At 41.3% G+C, this 13,244-nt stretch overlaps 1 protein-coding gene across 1 annotated transcript in view; it reads right to left on the reverse strand.

Moving 5' to 3' along the window:
* Mark1 (microtubule affinity regulating kinase 1) overlaps positions 1-13,244 on the reverse strand; it is a 101,016-nt gene that overhangs the window by 31,733 nt on the left and 56,039 nt on the right. Inside the window, exons 4-5 of the mRNA XM_051186509.1 lie at positions 2,064-2,112; positions 1,189-1,254 (exon numbers count right to left, since the gene is read on the reverse strand). Coding sequence (XP_051042466.1) covers positions 1,189-1,254; positions 2,064-2,112 — 115 coding nt within the window. The remainder of the gene's footprint in view (positions 1-1,188; positions 1,255-2,063; positions 2,113-13,244) is intronic.

Here is a 13,244-nt window from a genome sequence, read left to right on the forward strand (position 1 = left end):
CGGGATGCAGCTCTGTGGCAGAGCACTTGCCCAGCATAAGGCCCCATGCTCAGTTTCCAATGCACCAAAGACAAATAAAGAACACACCAGGAAACAAACTAAAAACCTACACTGAAATATTTTCAGGGCAGAAAAACATTTTGGAGAAAGAAAATTTACTAAAACATTTAATCTGCAAAACCATCTTAAAAGCAATTACACATGTTCAGTATTTAAAATAAAGTTTAGAAATCTGAGAAGCCATATAAAAATGTGTTGCCTAGATGCCACAGACAAAACAAATCCTTATTCAGTTCACATAAGATCTGCATTGCCACACAGACCTTCAGCCTTCATGAATGGAGTTCAATGCAATGTTTTCCTATCAATTAGTAAAAACATAATAAATCCATAAAATGATTCCAGTACTCTTATTTTTCAATTGCTTAAGTTCTTTGTACTTTTAAAGCATACCCTTTAAATATATTTTCTTATTTTTTCAACAATATAACTCCATAAAATGTAATAATATAAGAAGTCCGGATGGAATCATATTTTGAATCAAGTGTCTCTTATTTAAGGGAAAGTGCAGGAGATAAAAGTGATTTTTTAATATTTAATCAACATGAAATAAAAAAGTTAGTCCTCTTGTGACCCTGCAATAGTCAAAGTATATGCTCCATTCTATATTACACACGAGCTCTGCCACTTTCCATCAACTCAATCCAAATTTACAGAACATACAGATCAACAGTTAATTAAATCCAAACATTCATGGGTTATCTTAGCAATGCATTTATATTGCAGATCTGTCATATGTGAGCAGTCAGTTAAAAAAACAATCTGACATAGACCAAGCTTTCACTATAGATTTTATTAAATACATTTTGCACTTAGGATTTCCTGAGCTACAAGTCAAATATGTTATTTTAATATTTAAACCAGCAAATTAAAATATTCAAAAGATAGCAAAGTAGATTTTAGAACTCCCTAAGTAATTATCAAATAAGCCAAAAGTTTTATTTATATAGACTCTACAGGACTTGAAAGCAAACATTAAATTTTCACTAAGAGGTAATTAAAGATATGTTAATAAAACTATAGATTACCGTAACAATGAAGGCATAAATGTTATAATGAACCACCAAGCACCATCAATTCCTATGTCCTATCAAACATGACATGGTTTCTGAGCCCACTCACTCTTACCCCCACTCGCGTATTCCATGACTAAATAGAGCGTCTTCTCTGTTTCAATAACTTCAAACAGTTTCACTGAAAAAAGAAGAAACATAGCTGTTGTGGAGCACTTGTTAACACTGTGAAGATGTGTCTTTGCCAAGGTACCTTCTGATTGGTTTAATAAAGCACTTAAATGCCAATAGCTAGGCAGGAAGAGGTTAGGGCAGAACTTCCAGAAACAGAGAGGACTTTGGGAAGAAGAGGAAACATGAGGAGACATGGAGAGGAAACAGGAGGCACAAGATAGAAGAAAGGTAGATAGATACACGATAGAATGTAGATTAATATAAGTTAAGTTATAAGAGTTAGTTAGGAACAAGCCTAAGCTATAGGCCAAGACTTCATAATTATTTACAAGACTCCATGTCATTACTCCAGAGCTGGATGGTATGGGACAGAAAAAGACTCGCTACATTCAACTCTAACTGACAGCATAAAATGGTTGTTCTTTCCCCAGACCTTAGACAACACTAAGAAGAATATTAGAATACTCGCTAAACTGAGTAATTCTAAATTGAAAATAAAAAGTCACTTAAGAGTTATTACTTCTTTGCAAGGAAATTACTTACACCTTATACAAGGTGACCTGGACTCTGATTTAACAAGGAGATAGAAATCTGTTTCGTTAACCCCAGCTGTAATGCAGTGTGGTGTCAAGCAGGAGACGCTACAGCAGCAGAGCTGCCAGGGCCCTGCAGGGCTGCACCATTGCAGAGAGTGTCATCTTCCCCGAGTTTCACTTTCCTTCTCTTTATACTGAGCAACAGTAAAACCGTCCACATTCAAATGCCCTTCCATGAAGGGACGCACTTTGTCATGAATTGTATGTATAGATTTCATACCTATGTTGGGATGGTTCAGTATCTTCATTATTCGTACTTCCCGAAACAACTGTTAAGAAAAAGATAAAACATATTCCTGTTTAAAGAACAGAAAACTCAAGCACAAGCCAACTGAAATTCCACTTGAAAACAATCCCTCCCTTACAAGACTGTTGGTCCTGACAGAGAACCTAAGCACAGACCTTTGTCGGTTTCACCCTTGCATAATGAGTCTTGCAACTCAGCCCTCTGTACTAATATCACAGAGACCTAGAGACCTGGCTTCTCAGAACCCTGATGAGAGCAACTGGAGTGGTCTCTGTTTGGTATGTGAAGTTATACATAATGAAACTACATGTTCTTCAACAGCTCTGAATGTCCAGAAGCAGAGGAAAAGAAGTGACACCAGAGACACTTCACAAGGTCTAGTCACCACAAACAAGCTACCCTGGTGTGCATGGGGGCAGTGTGTGTGTGTGTGTGTGTGTGTGTGTGTGTGTGTGTGTGTGTGTGTGACTCCTTAATGCCATCTCTTTCAGCTGACCCAACACTTTGTGAGAGATTCAGTACACATTTAAGTATACTTGTAGAATAATATTAAATAATAATAAAATGGCCAGGCATAGTGCAATATGCCCATAATCCAAGAACTTAAAGGCTGAGGCAATAATGAGATAATGAGTTCAAGATAAGCCTGGCTACACAGTGAGACTCTGCCTTGAAATATGGGAAAGGAGGAAGAGGAGGAGGGAAAGGAGGATTCTTTCTTAAGATTTATTTATTTTTTGAGTTTGAGGCCAGCCTGGTCTACAGATACAGAGCAAGTCTAGGTCAGCCAGAGTTAGACAGAAAAGCCTTGTCTTGAAAAAACCAAAAACAAACAAAATTATTATGTGTTTTGCCTGCATGCATGTATGTGCACCACACTGTACAGTGCCCATGAAGACCATAAGAAGGCATCAGGCCCTCTGGAACTAGAGCTACAGATGGTTGTGAACACCTTGTGGGTTCTGGGAACCCAGACCCTCTGGAAGAGCAGCCAGTGCTCTTAGCCACTGAGATATCTCTCTAGCCCCAAAAAGAGGACTATAAACAGGTTAAATAAAACAAAATAATATGAATGTTAAAATTTTCTTTTCCCTCAACTTTAAAAATCTATATAGACAGTTTTTCAAAAGTATGGCTTGTCAGGTAGTAGTACCATGATTACAGTGGGTGCTGGACAGTGCCTGCTGTCAATCTTAATGACTAGTTCACTTTTTAGTTCCCAAGTGGTAGGAGGAGAGAACATACTCCTACAGATTGTCCTCTGACTTCCACATATACACCGTGACACATATGCACACACATACAAATAAATAAAAATTTTAAAAATAATGAAATATTAAAAAGAGCATGATTTGGTATCTTCTCTCTTATATTAGCCACATAAATGTTAGAGCCAAAACCAAAATCAAGCATTTGTTCAAGAAAATGGGAGAAGCAAGAGTTGGTAACAGCAACAAAAAAAAAAAAAAAAAAAACTGTGAAGACATGTTTTGTCAGAATAAAATCTAAAATTAGTGTAACCACAAGCGATGTTTCTCTAATGATCTATTAACAGCCTAAGAGATCATGAAAAATGCTCAACATAATTAGTCATTAGGGGAATAAAACTCAAGTCTACAGTGAGGATACCTGACAGTCATTGGGATGACTGATGTGTCCTATAGAACAGGACCAGACAGAACAGAGCACAGACCCCTTTGGCTGCTATAGGCTGTGTCAGATGAGACGGTACTATGGGGAATGATATAGTCCTAAAGGAATTTAAAAAGAATCACCATATAATGTATAGACTACACACCTGAGAGAACTGAAAGCGAGGGTTCAGATGAGTGTACAAATAAAATGTGATAATGCAGTTGGGAAGCCCAACACGAGGCATGGATGAGCCTTGAGGTGATTATAGTAAATGAAACAAACTGGTTACGGAAGACCAACAACTACACGACTACGACTCACAAGACATAGTTCATCTCATGCAGAGTAGTGCTGCCAAGAGCCAGTAGGATGGCTGTGGGCAGGCTGCTTATGGGCAAAGAGCTTCAGGTAGGAAAATGTAAAGTGCTCTGGAGGTGGACAACAATGTAAAGACAGTTGCTGCCACTCAACTGCTCATCAACAGTGAGCCAAATGGTAAATGGTAAGTTTTTGTTTTGATTTTTTTTTTTTTTTTTTTTTTTTTTTGAGATGGGTTCTCACTGTGTAGCTGACTGTCCTGGAACTCACTATGCAGATTACCCTGGCCTTGAACTCACAGAGATCCACCTACCTCTGCCTCCCAAGTGCTGGAATTAAAGGTGAAAGCCACCACACTTGGCTGTACATTTTCATTTGTGGACAAATCAAATATTAACAAAAATAAAATACAATAAAAATGCATCCCGACTGAAAAACCACTTATGTTTAGATGCTACCAAAAAAAAAAAAAAAAGCTTACCCAGGATACAGTTAATGATTCCTACACAAGATCAAAGAAGCACATAAGGTTTGTGTTGTGTGTGTATGCACACACATACACTTTTAACAAGTGTAATACTTAACAATTACTAATTAAAAGTTACAAGTAAGTAAACAGGATAAAATGCAACTTATCTATGTTCAAGACTGCCTTGCCTGACTGAAGTATGTTTCTGAAGCCCAACTTCTCTGTGACATTCAACATACTTGAGATCCTACAGCACAAGTTCCTGGCTCTGTGGCTGCTCAGTTTCCTGCCAAGGCCTCTTCCTCAGTCTTCAGGTCTTAGACCCTCCTCCTGGCATTCAATGTGCTCTTTGTGAGTGCTTTACTATGCTTCAAACAGCATCAGTTTGCTGCTGACTCTGAGCCCATGCAGAAGGACGCTTTTATCCCCGAGTTCATGGCTCAGTAAGTTTATTTGGTTGTCGAGCTGGAATTCAAGCCCAATGCACAGCAGTGTACATCACAGACAACCTCAAGGCCAAGGCCCTCAGCATGTGTGATCAGGGAAGGCCACCTCTCAGGACAGCCGTATGTAAGAACACCCTTGCTTCAAGCTGGACTTCCCTATAGTGTCCAGCATCCCTCTGCTGCCTGCAACTGCCAGGTGCTGTCAGGATCGGCACCAGAACAAGGTTTCTGAATGGAATCAGCACCTTCCCACCTCATTACTGAATGGCACACAGCAAATCTATTAGAGTAAAAACTTAAGTCTCATTTTCTTCAAGCTGGCACTTGTGGTCTCCTGACTCCCTGCTAACATGACAGTTTGTGACATATAAGGCAACTGTGGGCCAATATCCCTCCACCTACCCGAATGCTACTGTCTGAAAAGTCTTAGGTTTTGCCTATAATCTGGGGAAGGAGTGATGCTGAGAGGCAGGCACTGCTGGGGAGCGCCGTGGAGTCTGTCCAACACAATTACATTTTACATAAACCAATGAGTCATGTATTTGTAATAGTAAAGTGGATAATTTGAAAACACCAGATATAAGTTGCTAATGAAACTGTAAGGTGTGGATTAAGTAAGTACATACAATTAAAATTAAATATAGGATTTTACTGGCAGATTGTTTCCTGGTTGTTATTATAATCTCCTTTCATGAAAGAGAACACAACTAGGAATAGTAGCAAATCTATTCTGACTTTACTTATGTGATTCATGTAGATAAAGTATAGTTTTAACCAGAACACTTAAGCTGTAGGAATAAATGTTCATTCTACACTGGACAAAGAATGCACATTTATGCATTTAATTTAAACATTAAATTGTCTTTTAAAAACAAAACAAACAAACAATCAAAACAGGGTTTTGCTGTGTAGCCCTGGGTGTACTGGAACTCACTTAGTAGAACAGGCTGACCTTGACTGCAGAGATCACCTCCCTCTGCCTCCTGAGTGCTGGGACTGAAGGTGTATGACACCACTGCTCAGCCTAAATTCTGTATCATTTTAAAGTTCCTCTCTTTAACTGTCTTCCTACACTATGAGGTAGTTGCTGCTCTGCTCTAACTGGCATAGACCCTACCTGTGTTCTGAAGGGCAGGTCCATGATCCATGGCATAAGCAGGATCCCTGGGCTCCTTGACTTTATCTCCTCTTCATTCTTAAGACTGCGTGCCAAGTTACAAAACAGGGCAACATGCCACACAGGGAACATTAGTTACTCTTAACAAAAGTCACTGCCAAGTCAGTTTTTCTTGGAAGTAAACTGGCTATGGTGTCTGTCAAAGTGATGGAAGCAAATTAATGTCTACATACATTTTAAAATTATTTTTGTTTGATGTGTCTGAATGTCTCTATGTGCAGCATGTGTGTGCAGGTTCCCCTGGAAACAGAGGAGGGTGTCTGAGTCCTTGAAGCTGCAGTTACAGGTGAGCGCCCACTAAGGGCGGTGCTGGGAGCCAAAAGCTCCAGCTCTCTCTGCAAGGCAGCAGGTGCTGTCCTGAGCCAGCTTCCAGCTTCTCTATCTCTGAGAACAACTTATCTAAGGGGACAGATGAGCAGGTTCTCTTTGAGACAGTCCTCTACTGCAAGGAGTTTTTACTTAGCTGATTTTTTTTTTTAAATAAAAGCTGAGCTTTGGCACAACCATTTGGGTTCATGAGTTTTTAAGTCTCTGGTTGGAACTTAGAAAGCAGCCATTCTATCAAAAACAAAGTAATCTGGGGTAGCAATCTTGTAAAAACCGAGACATTTAACAAAAACAGTACTTTAAAGGGACATTCCAATTTCACTTGGGGATGATGTACAGAATATACTTACAGGCAGAGCCAAAGTTCTGATCAGAAAGTAATTTAAAAAATTAAAACAATAATATGCAGCTATTAGGGCCCCTCCATCCCAAAGATGCCTTAAGCACTGTTTTAACCTTTGACTTGGACAAAGAATGAGGAAAAAAAATTAACAGTAAGAACATGGAGGTGTGTAGAGCCTGGAAGCATGTTAGGTAATGTCTCAGTGTCCTATTGCTGTGAATAAATACCATGACCAAGGTGACTCTTATAAAAGGAAGCATTTAATTATTAGGGTCTTGCTTACAGTTAAGAGACTTAGTCCATTATCATCATGGCGGGGAGCATGGCAGTGTGCAGGCAGACATGATGCTGGAGAAGGAGCTGAGAGTTCTACATTCTGATCACAGGTAACAGAGGTGGGGGGGTATGGTATGGGCTTTTGAGACCTTAAAATCTACCCCTAGTCACATACTTCCTCCAACAAAGTCATACCTTCTAGTCCTTCTGATTCTTAAAAGGTTCCCTGGTGACTAAGCATTTAAATACATGAGCCTATGGAGACCATTATTATTCAAACCACCAACATTAAAACGTTGGCAATCACAGGAGGCAGTTGCTGCTAAGATCTTGTCATGTTGTGTACGTGTATGGTGTGCTAATTATGGAAAACGAACTGCCAGAATTGTTCATCCCTCCACCCAACGAAACACACTGGCTGCTTATGGTCCATTATCTGACATGCATTAGAGTGTGTTTCTGGCTCCCAGTAGGACTGTTCTTGAAGAAAGGCCTCTTAAGAAGGGAGTTCAGGTTATATGAGGCCATGAGTAAGTAGGACTTTAGCCGGATGGTGGTGGCATATGCATTTATTCCTAGCACTCTGGAGGTAGAGGTAGGCAGATCTTGAGTTCAAGGCCAGCCTGGTCTACAGAATGAGTTCCAGGACATACTCCAAAGCTACACAGGGAAACCTTGTCTCAAACTCCCCCCCCCCCAAAAAAAAGAATAGGACCTTAGGCCAATATCATCAGTATCCTTACAGAAGGAAGATTTACCAAGGATGAGCTGGGGCAAAGAAGATGCTATGCATGGACATTGAGAAGACAGCTTTCCAAAAAGCCTCAAAAGAATCCAATCCGGCAAAAATTCTTAGACTGTTAGCCTTCAGAATAGTGATAAAACTTTCTATGGTTTTAGCCACTTATTCTGTGACATGTCGTCATGATGGCAGCCTTAATGGACAAAAATACTCTACCCTGAATCTAGAAAATTCTGGCCAAATGAACTCATGGTATCAGCAAAGATCTAAAAACGTTCTCAGTACTTGAACGGCTTTGTTTGCTAGGTGGGCACAGGAAAAGAGAGAGTAAAGAATGGGTGAGATAGATGCTAATGGCAGAGTCTCCTTCAGAAACCCTTTGAGTCAGACGGAGCAGGAAGGAGAGCCAGTGAGCTGGGCATCTTAACAGAGGGCGTCTCACCAGCAAGATGTCAATCTTACCAGTGCTTGCCTTTTCTTAGGAAGGTGGGAGGAGGAGCAGAGCCTTTAGATTGCAGTTAGATGTCACCCTGATGGACAGTTATTGCTAACATCACCCCTTCTGCATGCATCATTTGTCTGGAGACAAGTGGGAAGCACCGTGTTCACCAGGATTTCAGGTCCACACCATTTGAGTTTCTGACTTTTACTGCTTTCTTTCTTGATTTTCAAGCCATGATGTTGTGATGTTTCCAGCACACATGAATTAGCAAGAGCACTCAGAGTATGCTAGGTCCCTTCAGGGTTCATGTTTCATGACTTCTGTGGACTGGATGGTGAAGTCAATATTTGTTACAATGGTGATAAGAAAACTAAAGGAAACCTTGGCTGTAAAGTAGGGTTTTTACTTTGTGGACTCAGACAGCTACTCTAATTGTTCAGGGCTGTTATTGCTTCCTTCTAGATTCCTGGCTTTGTTCCAGGAAGCTGAGGTCACCAAGGGATCTGCAGTTTTGTGGAAGGACACTGGTCTGTTCAATCTTCCTGGTCAGGGTTGAGGTCAGAACCAGTCAAGTTCCATGGTGTCAATCAGTGTTCTTTTGGAGACTTCTTTTTCTCTTCTCAACAATTTCTGTCCCTTCCAATCTCTTTCATTTCTTCTGTTTTGTATGGTGGGGAAAAAATGTGTTGTATTTAACCTAGTGGACTGGATGTGGCCTAGTCGCCCATCATCCAAATTCTATGAAAAGCCTCTAGTCCAGGGTCAGACTGTGTATCTGCTTTCTATCAGACCTGCTGTCATACTGCCTGTACCTGTGGCTTCCACATATTGGAGCTTCTCTGTGGCCTGCTCATGTGGTCTCATGTCAGAGCCTCTCCGTGGCCTCCTCATGTAGACCTCTCTGTAGCCTCCTTATGTCAAAGCCACCCTGTGGCTTGCTTGTCCTTCATGTGGGAGCCTCTCTGTGGCTTGCTTGTCTTGAAGACAGGATGACTCTGTGTCACAGGTAACTTGCTTTTCCAGGATGACTTCAGTCTCAGTAAACAGGGTCTGGGGAAGGAGAGGCTGTGTAGATCTGGTATCTTTCAGAACAGCCTGCTTAGCTTTTCAAGTACTTCATCTGACAGGAGTTTAAGAGGACAGGAAACTGGAAACTCTGCAATCATGTCTGCATCATTGGCAGGCAGCACTTTTGGCCAATCAGTGAACTGAGGCGTGGGTCTGCTTTACCCTGCAGGAGACACTTTGTTCCTAGACTCACTGGAAGACTCACTCACTGAGAAATTATACATATGCTGTGTCTATGTTAACAGAACACCTTACTGAGATATCAATTTAGTCAGATATTTTATAGAACCACTAGTAGCACTATAAAAATTTAAGTTAACTTCTTTTTGTGTCCTTGTTTTCTGCTTTGCTTGGGTTGTTTAGAGAAGGGTTTCATGTCATCCACAGTAGCCTATAGCTCTCTGTATAGTGCAGGCTAGCCTAGTAACCTGGAGCAGAGCAATGGCCTATCCAGCAGCTCAGAGAAGGCAGACTACAAAGGCGATGGACTGCTTACAGGGCCAGAAGAGCCTATCCTAGGGACAGGGGAGGGGTCCTGGAGGACGGTAGGACCTGATTTGTGGACCAGACCCAAGATGCTGGGCAGGCTCATGGGATGGAAAGGGGACCTAGATGGAGGCAAGGGGAAGATGAGTCTCAAGAGCCTAGTAGGCCTCTGGAGTTGCAAGGAAGAAGCTCACATGTCTGGTCATCTGTGGGGGGGGGGGAAGACTCTCACAAGTACTACATGGATTGTAACCTTTAAAACAGGCAAGCTAAAGTTCAGAGGTGACGTCAATACTCCTAGCCTCTTCAACTTCCCCCCAAAGAGAATTCTTCCACAGTAGAAATGGATACATATTCCATAGTTAATAAATGCCCAGCAATCAGAAGTTTTAGGGTTTACAGGATGCTGGCTTAAAAAGAAACTACTGCCTCATACCAAATAGCTCTTTAGTTATGAGTGCCTGATCCTAGGGCAGAAAGAGGATTCAAAACTGCCGTGGAGAACAGGAAAGAGCTCTCTGAGGAAGTGAGGAACATCTAAGGAGAAGGGAGGAGGGGAGTTAGTGACAGCCAAAGGAAGGGATGGAAAGCTGCAAAGGCCAGGGAGCTAGAATAAAGAGCACAAGGAGGGTCAGATGAACCCTGAAGCTGGGGGAATGGAGCATGAGGGGGAGGGGAAGAACTGTACAAGTTGATAGTCCTTGAGGCAGAGAGGAAGGTGTGGCTGTCAGTAACATGTTAGTAAATCTAACTCTTAGGCTAGCAAAAACGGAACTCCTAAAATTGTAACCACAGGCCAGCATATTAAATACATGTGTGCAGAAAGACATGCAGGACAGGACAGAACACATTCGGGTCACGTGGAAGAAACGTAGATTCAGGAGAGCATGAAGACAAAGGATGAGCCAGGATGCTTCTGAGGTTTGTCGCTTACACAATCTGGGGGCAAGCTGCTGTTCACAAGAGGTCATAGGATGATGAGGTGAGAAGATTACAAGGACATCCAAGAGTAGTCTGAGGTGAAGAGATAAACTCAGAGTTCACTAATAGGTAAAGATTTATACCTGGTTACCTTTGGTCAGTTTAAGAAGAGAGTTTAGAGGGAGAATCCTATATATACATAAGCCTTTCAGAGCTTTCCATGGAACAGTCAGGACAATGACCTCATTAAAAGGAAGCAAGAAGGGAGAAGCTGAAAAGATCAGAAGAAAACATACGGAGAAACAAAATCTTTGAATAAACATTTGTTGAATCAAGAATTAATGAATGAGCGTGTGCACTGGCTTGGTGACATTTCGTTTGAACTGCAACACAGTTTCACTTCTAATTGCTGCCTTTCTTCTGAGCTGTATTTTACTTCTTTCTACCAGATGGAAAATTCACAACCATATACCAACAGGGGTACAGAATAAGCATCAGGGGGATGTTCCAGACAACCCTGGAAATATGTAAGGCCAAATCCAATCTTATGGAGCAATTTCTCCCTGAAGACAGCAGACAGCTGCCAGGCAAACTCGAGCTTGCTGAGTTTATCACACTCAGACATTCAAACATGACATGACTAGAGTCCTTTTATTTTTATTTATTTTTATATTTTATTATGCCAGGTGGTGGTGGTAGCACACCATCCAGCACTTGGGAGGCAGAGGTAGGCAGATCTCTGAGTTCAAAGCCAACCTGGTCTACAGAACAAATTCCAACCAGGGTAATGCAGAGAAATCTTGTCTTGAAAAAACAAAACAAAACAACAACAACAAGAAAAACTCCCCAACGTTTATTTTATTTTTTTTAAAGACAGGGTCTCTCTGCCTATCCTGGAGCTCACCACTGATGTAAAACAAACGAGATAAGCCCAGCATGTGAATGACACTGAAGACACACTCCCAAAGGCCAAACTGTTTTTTAAGGACTTCATATTCTAAAAAGAACTTCATATTTGAGAGGTTTTAAACAGCTAGGACCTCATATTTAGATTCTTTTATCTATCAGGGATGTCGGAAAAGGAAGGCAATATTTCCTACAAACATGTAAGGGAATTAAAGAGGAGAAATTAGCTTACATTCAGACCAAATCATGATTTAGTCAAGTGCTTCCAAAAATGAGACCAAGAACCTGCATCCTGTCTTCACCTTCTGTGCCACAGGCATGCCAACACCATGGAGTCATCCTGACGGTTTTGCCTGCAGGACTTAACTGACAATGCAGGGGAAAGCAAATGGCTTGCTCTCTGCACTCTTGATTTTGAGATATGACTGACTGGGAGATGCTGCTGATGCAAAAGCAACACCTTAGGAAAGATTTCCAAGCTCTTCACAGACATTTCCATCAGCAAGCAGATATCAGTTATTCAGAAAAATAAGGCAATGATCAGCTTCATGGCCACATGTTCCAACTAGCATAATTAATGTTATATGACCTTCACTTGGCTCTGCTGGGAAAGACCAAATGGGGTATCACACTACAGGGTATCCTGGAAGAAGTTTCAAATGTCTCTTAAAATCACTCCACTTGCCATGGTGCAATCCATGAAAAGTACAAAATATGGTTGGGAGGTGGCCAAGGCCAGAGTGCAGTTTGGCAACTGTATTTAACTCACATGGGTGAGTTAAATTTCCATTCCACGGAGGCTTCAGTCCAGAACGGCATGAGCATCTTCAGCCCAGAGAGGGAACCTTCTGTCATTCCCACAGCTGTATCCAGGTAGGATGGACGCTAGACTGTTCCCAGGACTATATCACAAGAGCCTGCACTAACAGATTTCTCAGGAAGAGAATCCAGCAAACATGAGGCCTGTTGTATCAGCGCTGAGAAATTTACTGGCTGTCTAACTTAAAAGGAACCCATGAAAGTATAGAGATAGATCTCCACGGAGAAATGCCTAAAAACACCACAGGCATGCCCACGCCATGGAGTCCAGTGGAAGAAGACCCTGGTTCACTACAATCATGGAAGTGTAGGGAAACGGCAAACCAAGAATTTCTTGTAAGACTCTTTTAGGAGTCCAAAGTCACTTATGTGACTTTTACATTTATAAATCTGATACTATTATAGGCTACTGAAATCACAATGGGTATTATATAGCTTACACTGGAGTACTTAATAGAGTAAACAGCTTTGGCTACTAAATGATCCCAGGCCTAACTGCTTTTTTGTCCCCATCCCTGCTTTCTTTCCACCCATTGATGGAATACTGTCTACTATGACTTCTAAGATGGGTTTGCATGAAAGAAGAGTCAAATGAAACAGTGAAAAAGGTACACCTATGGAAAATATTACTCAGAACTAGGCTTTTACTAAGAAGAATTCTGTGTACTTCAAAACTTAGGGCGGGAGCGATGGCTCAGAGGTGAACAGCACTTATTGTTAGCAGTGTAACCATGGTGATCAGAGTCTGGACCCAGCATACACAAGACATCCTGCAAACA

The sequence above is a fragment of the Phodopus roborovskii genome, unplaced genomic scaffold (genome assembly GCF_943737965.1).
Source record: "Phodopus roborovskii unplaced genomic scaffold, PHOROB, whole genome shotgun sequence".
Taxonomy (NCBI): Eukaryota; Metazoa; Chordata; class Mammalia; order Rodentia; family Cricetidae; genus Phodopus; species Phodopus roborovskii.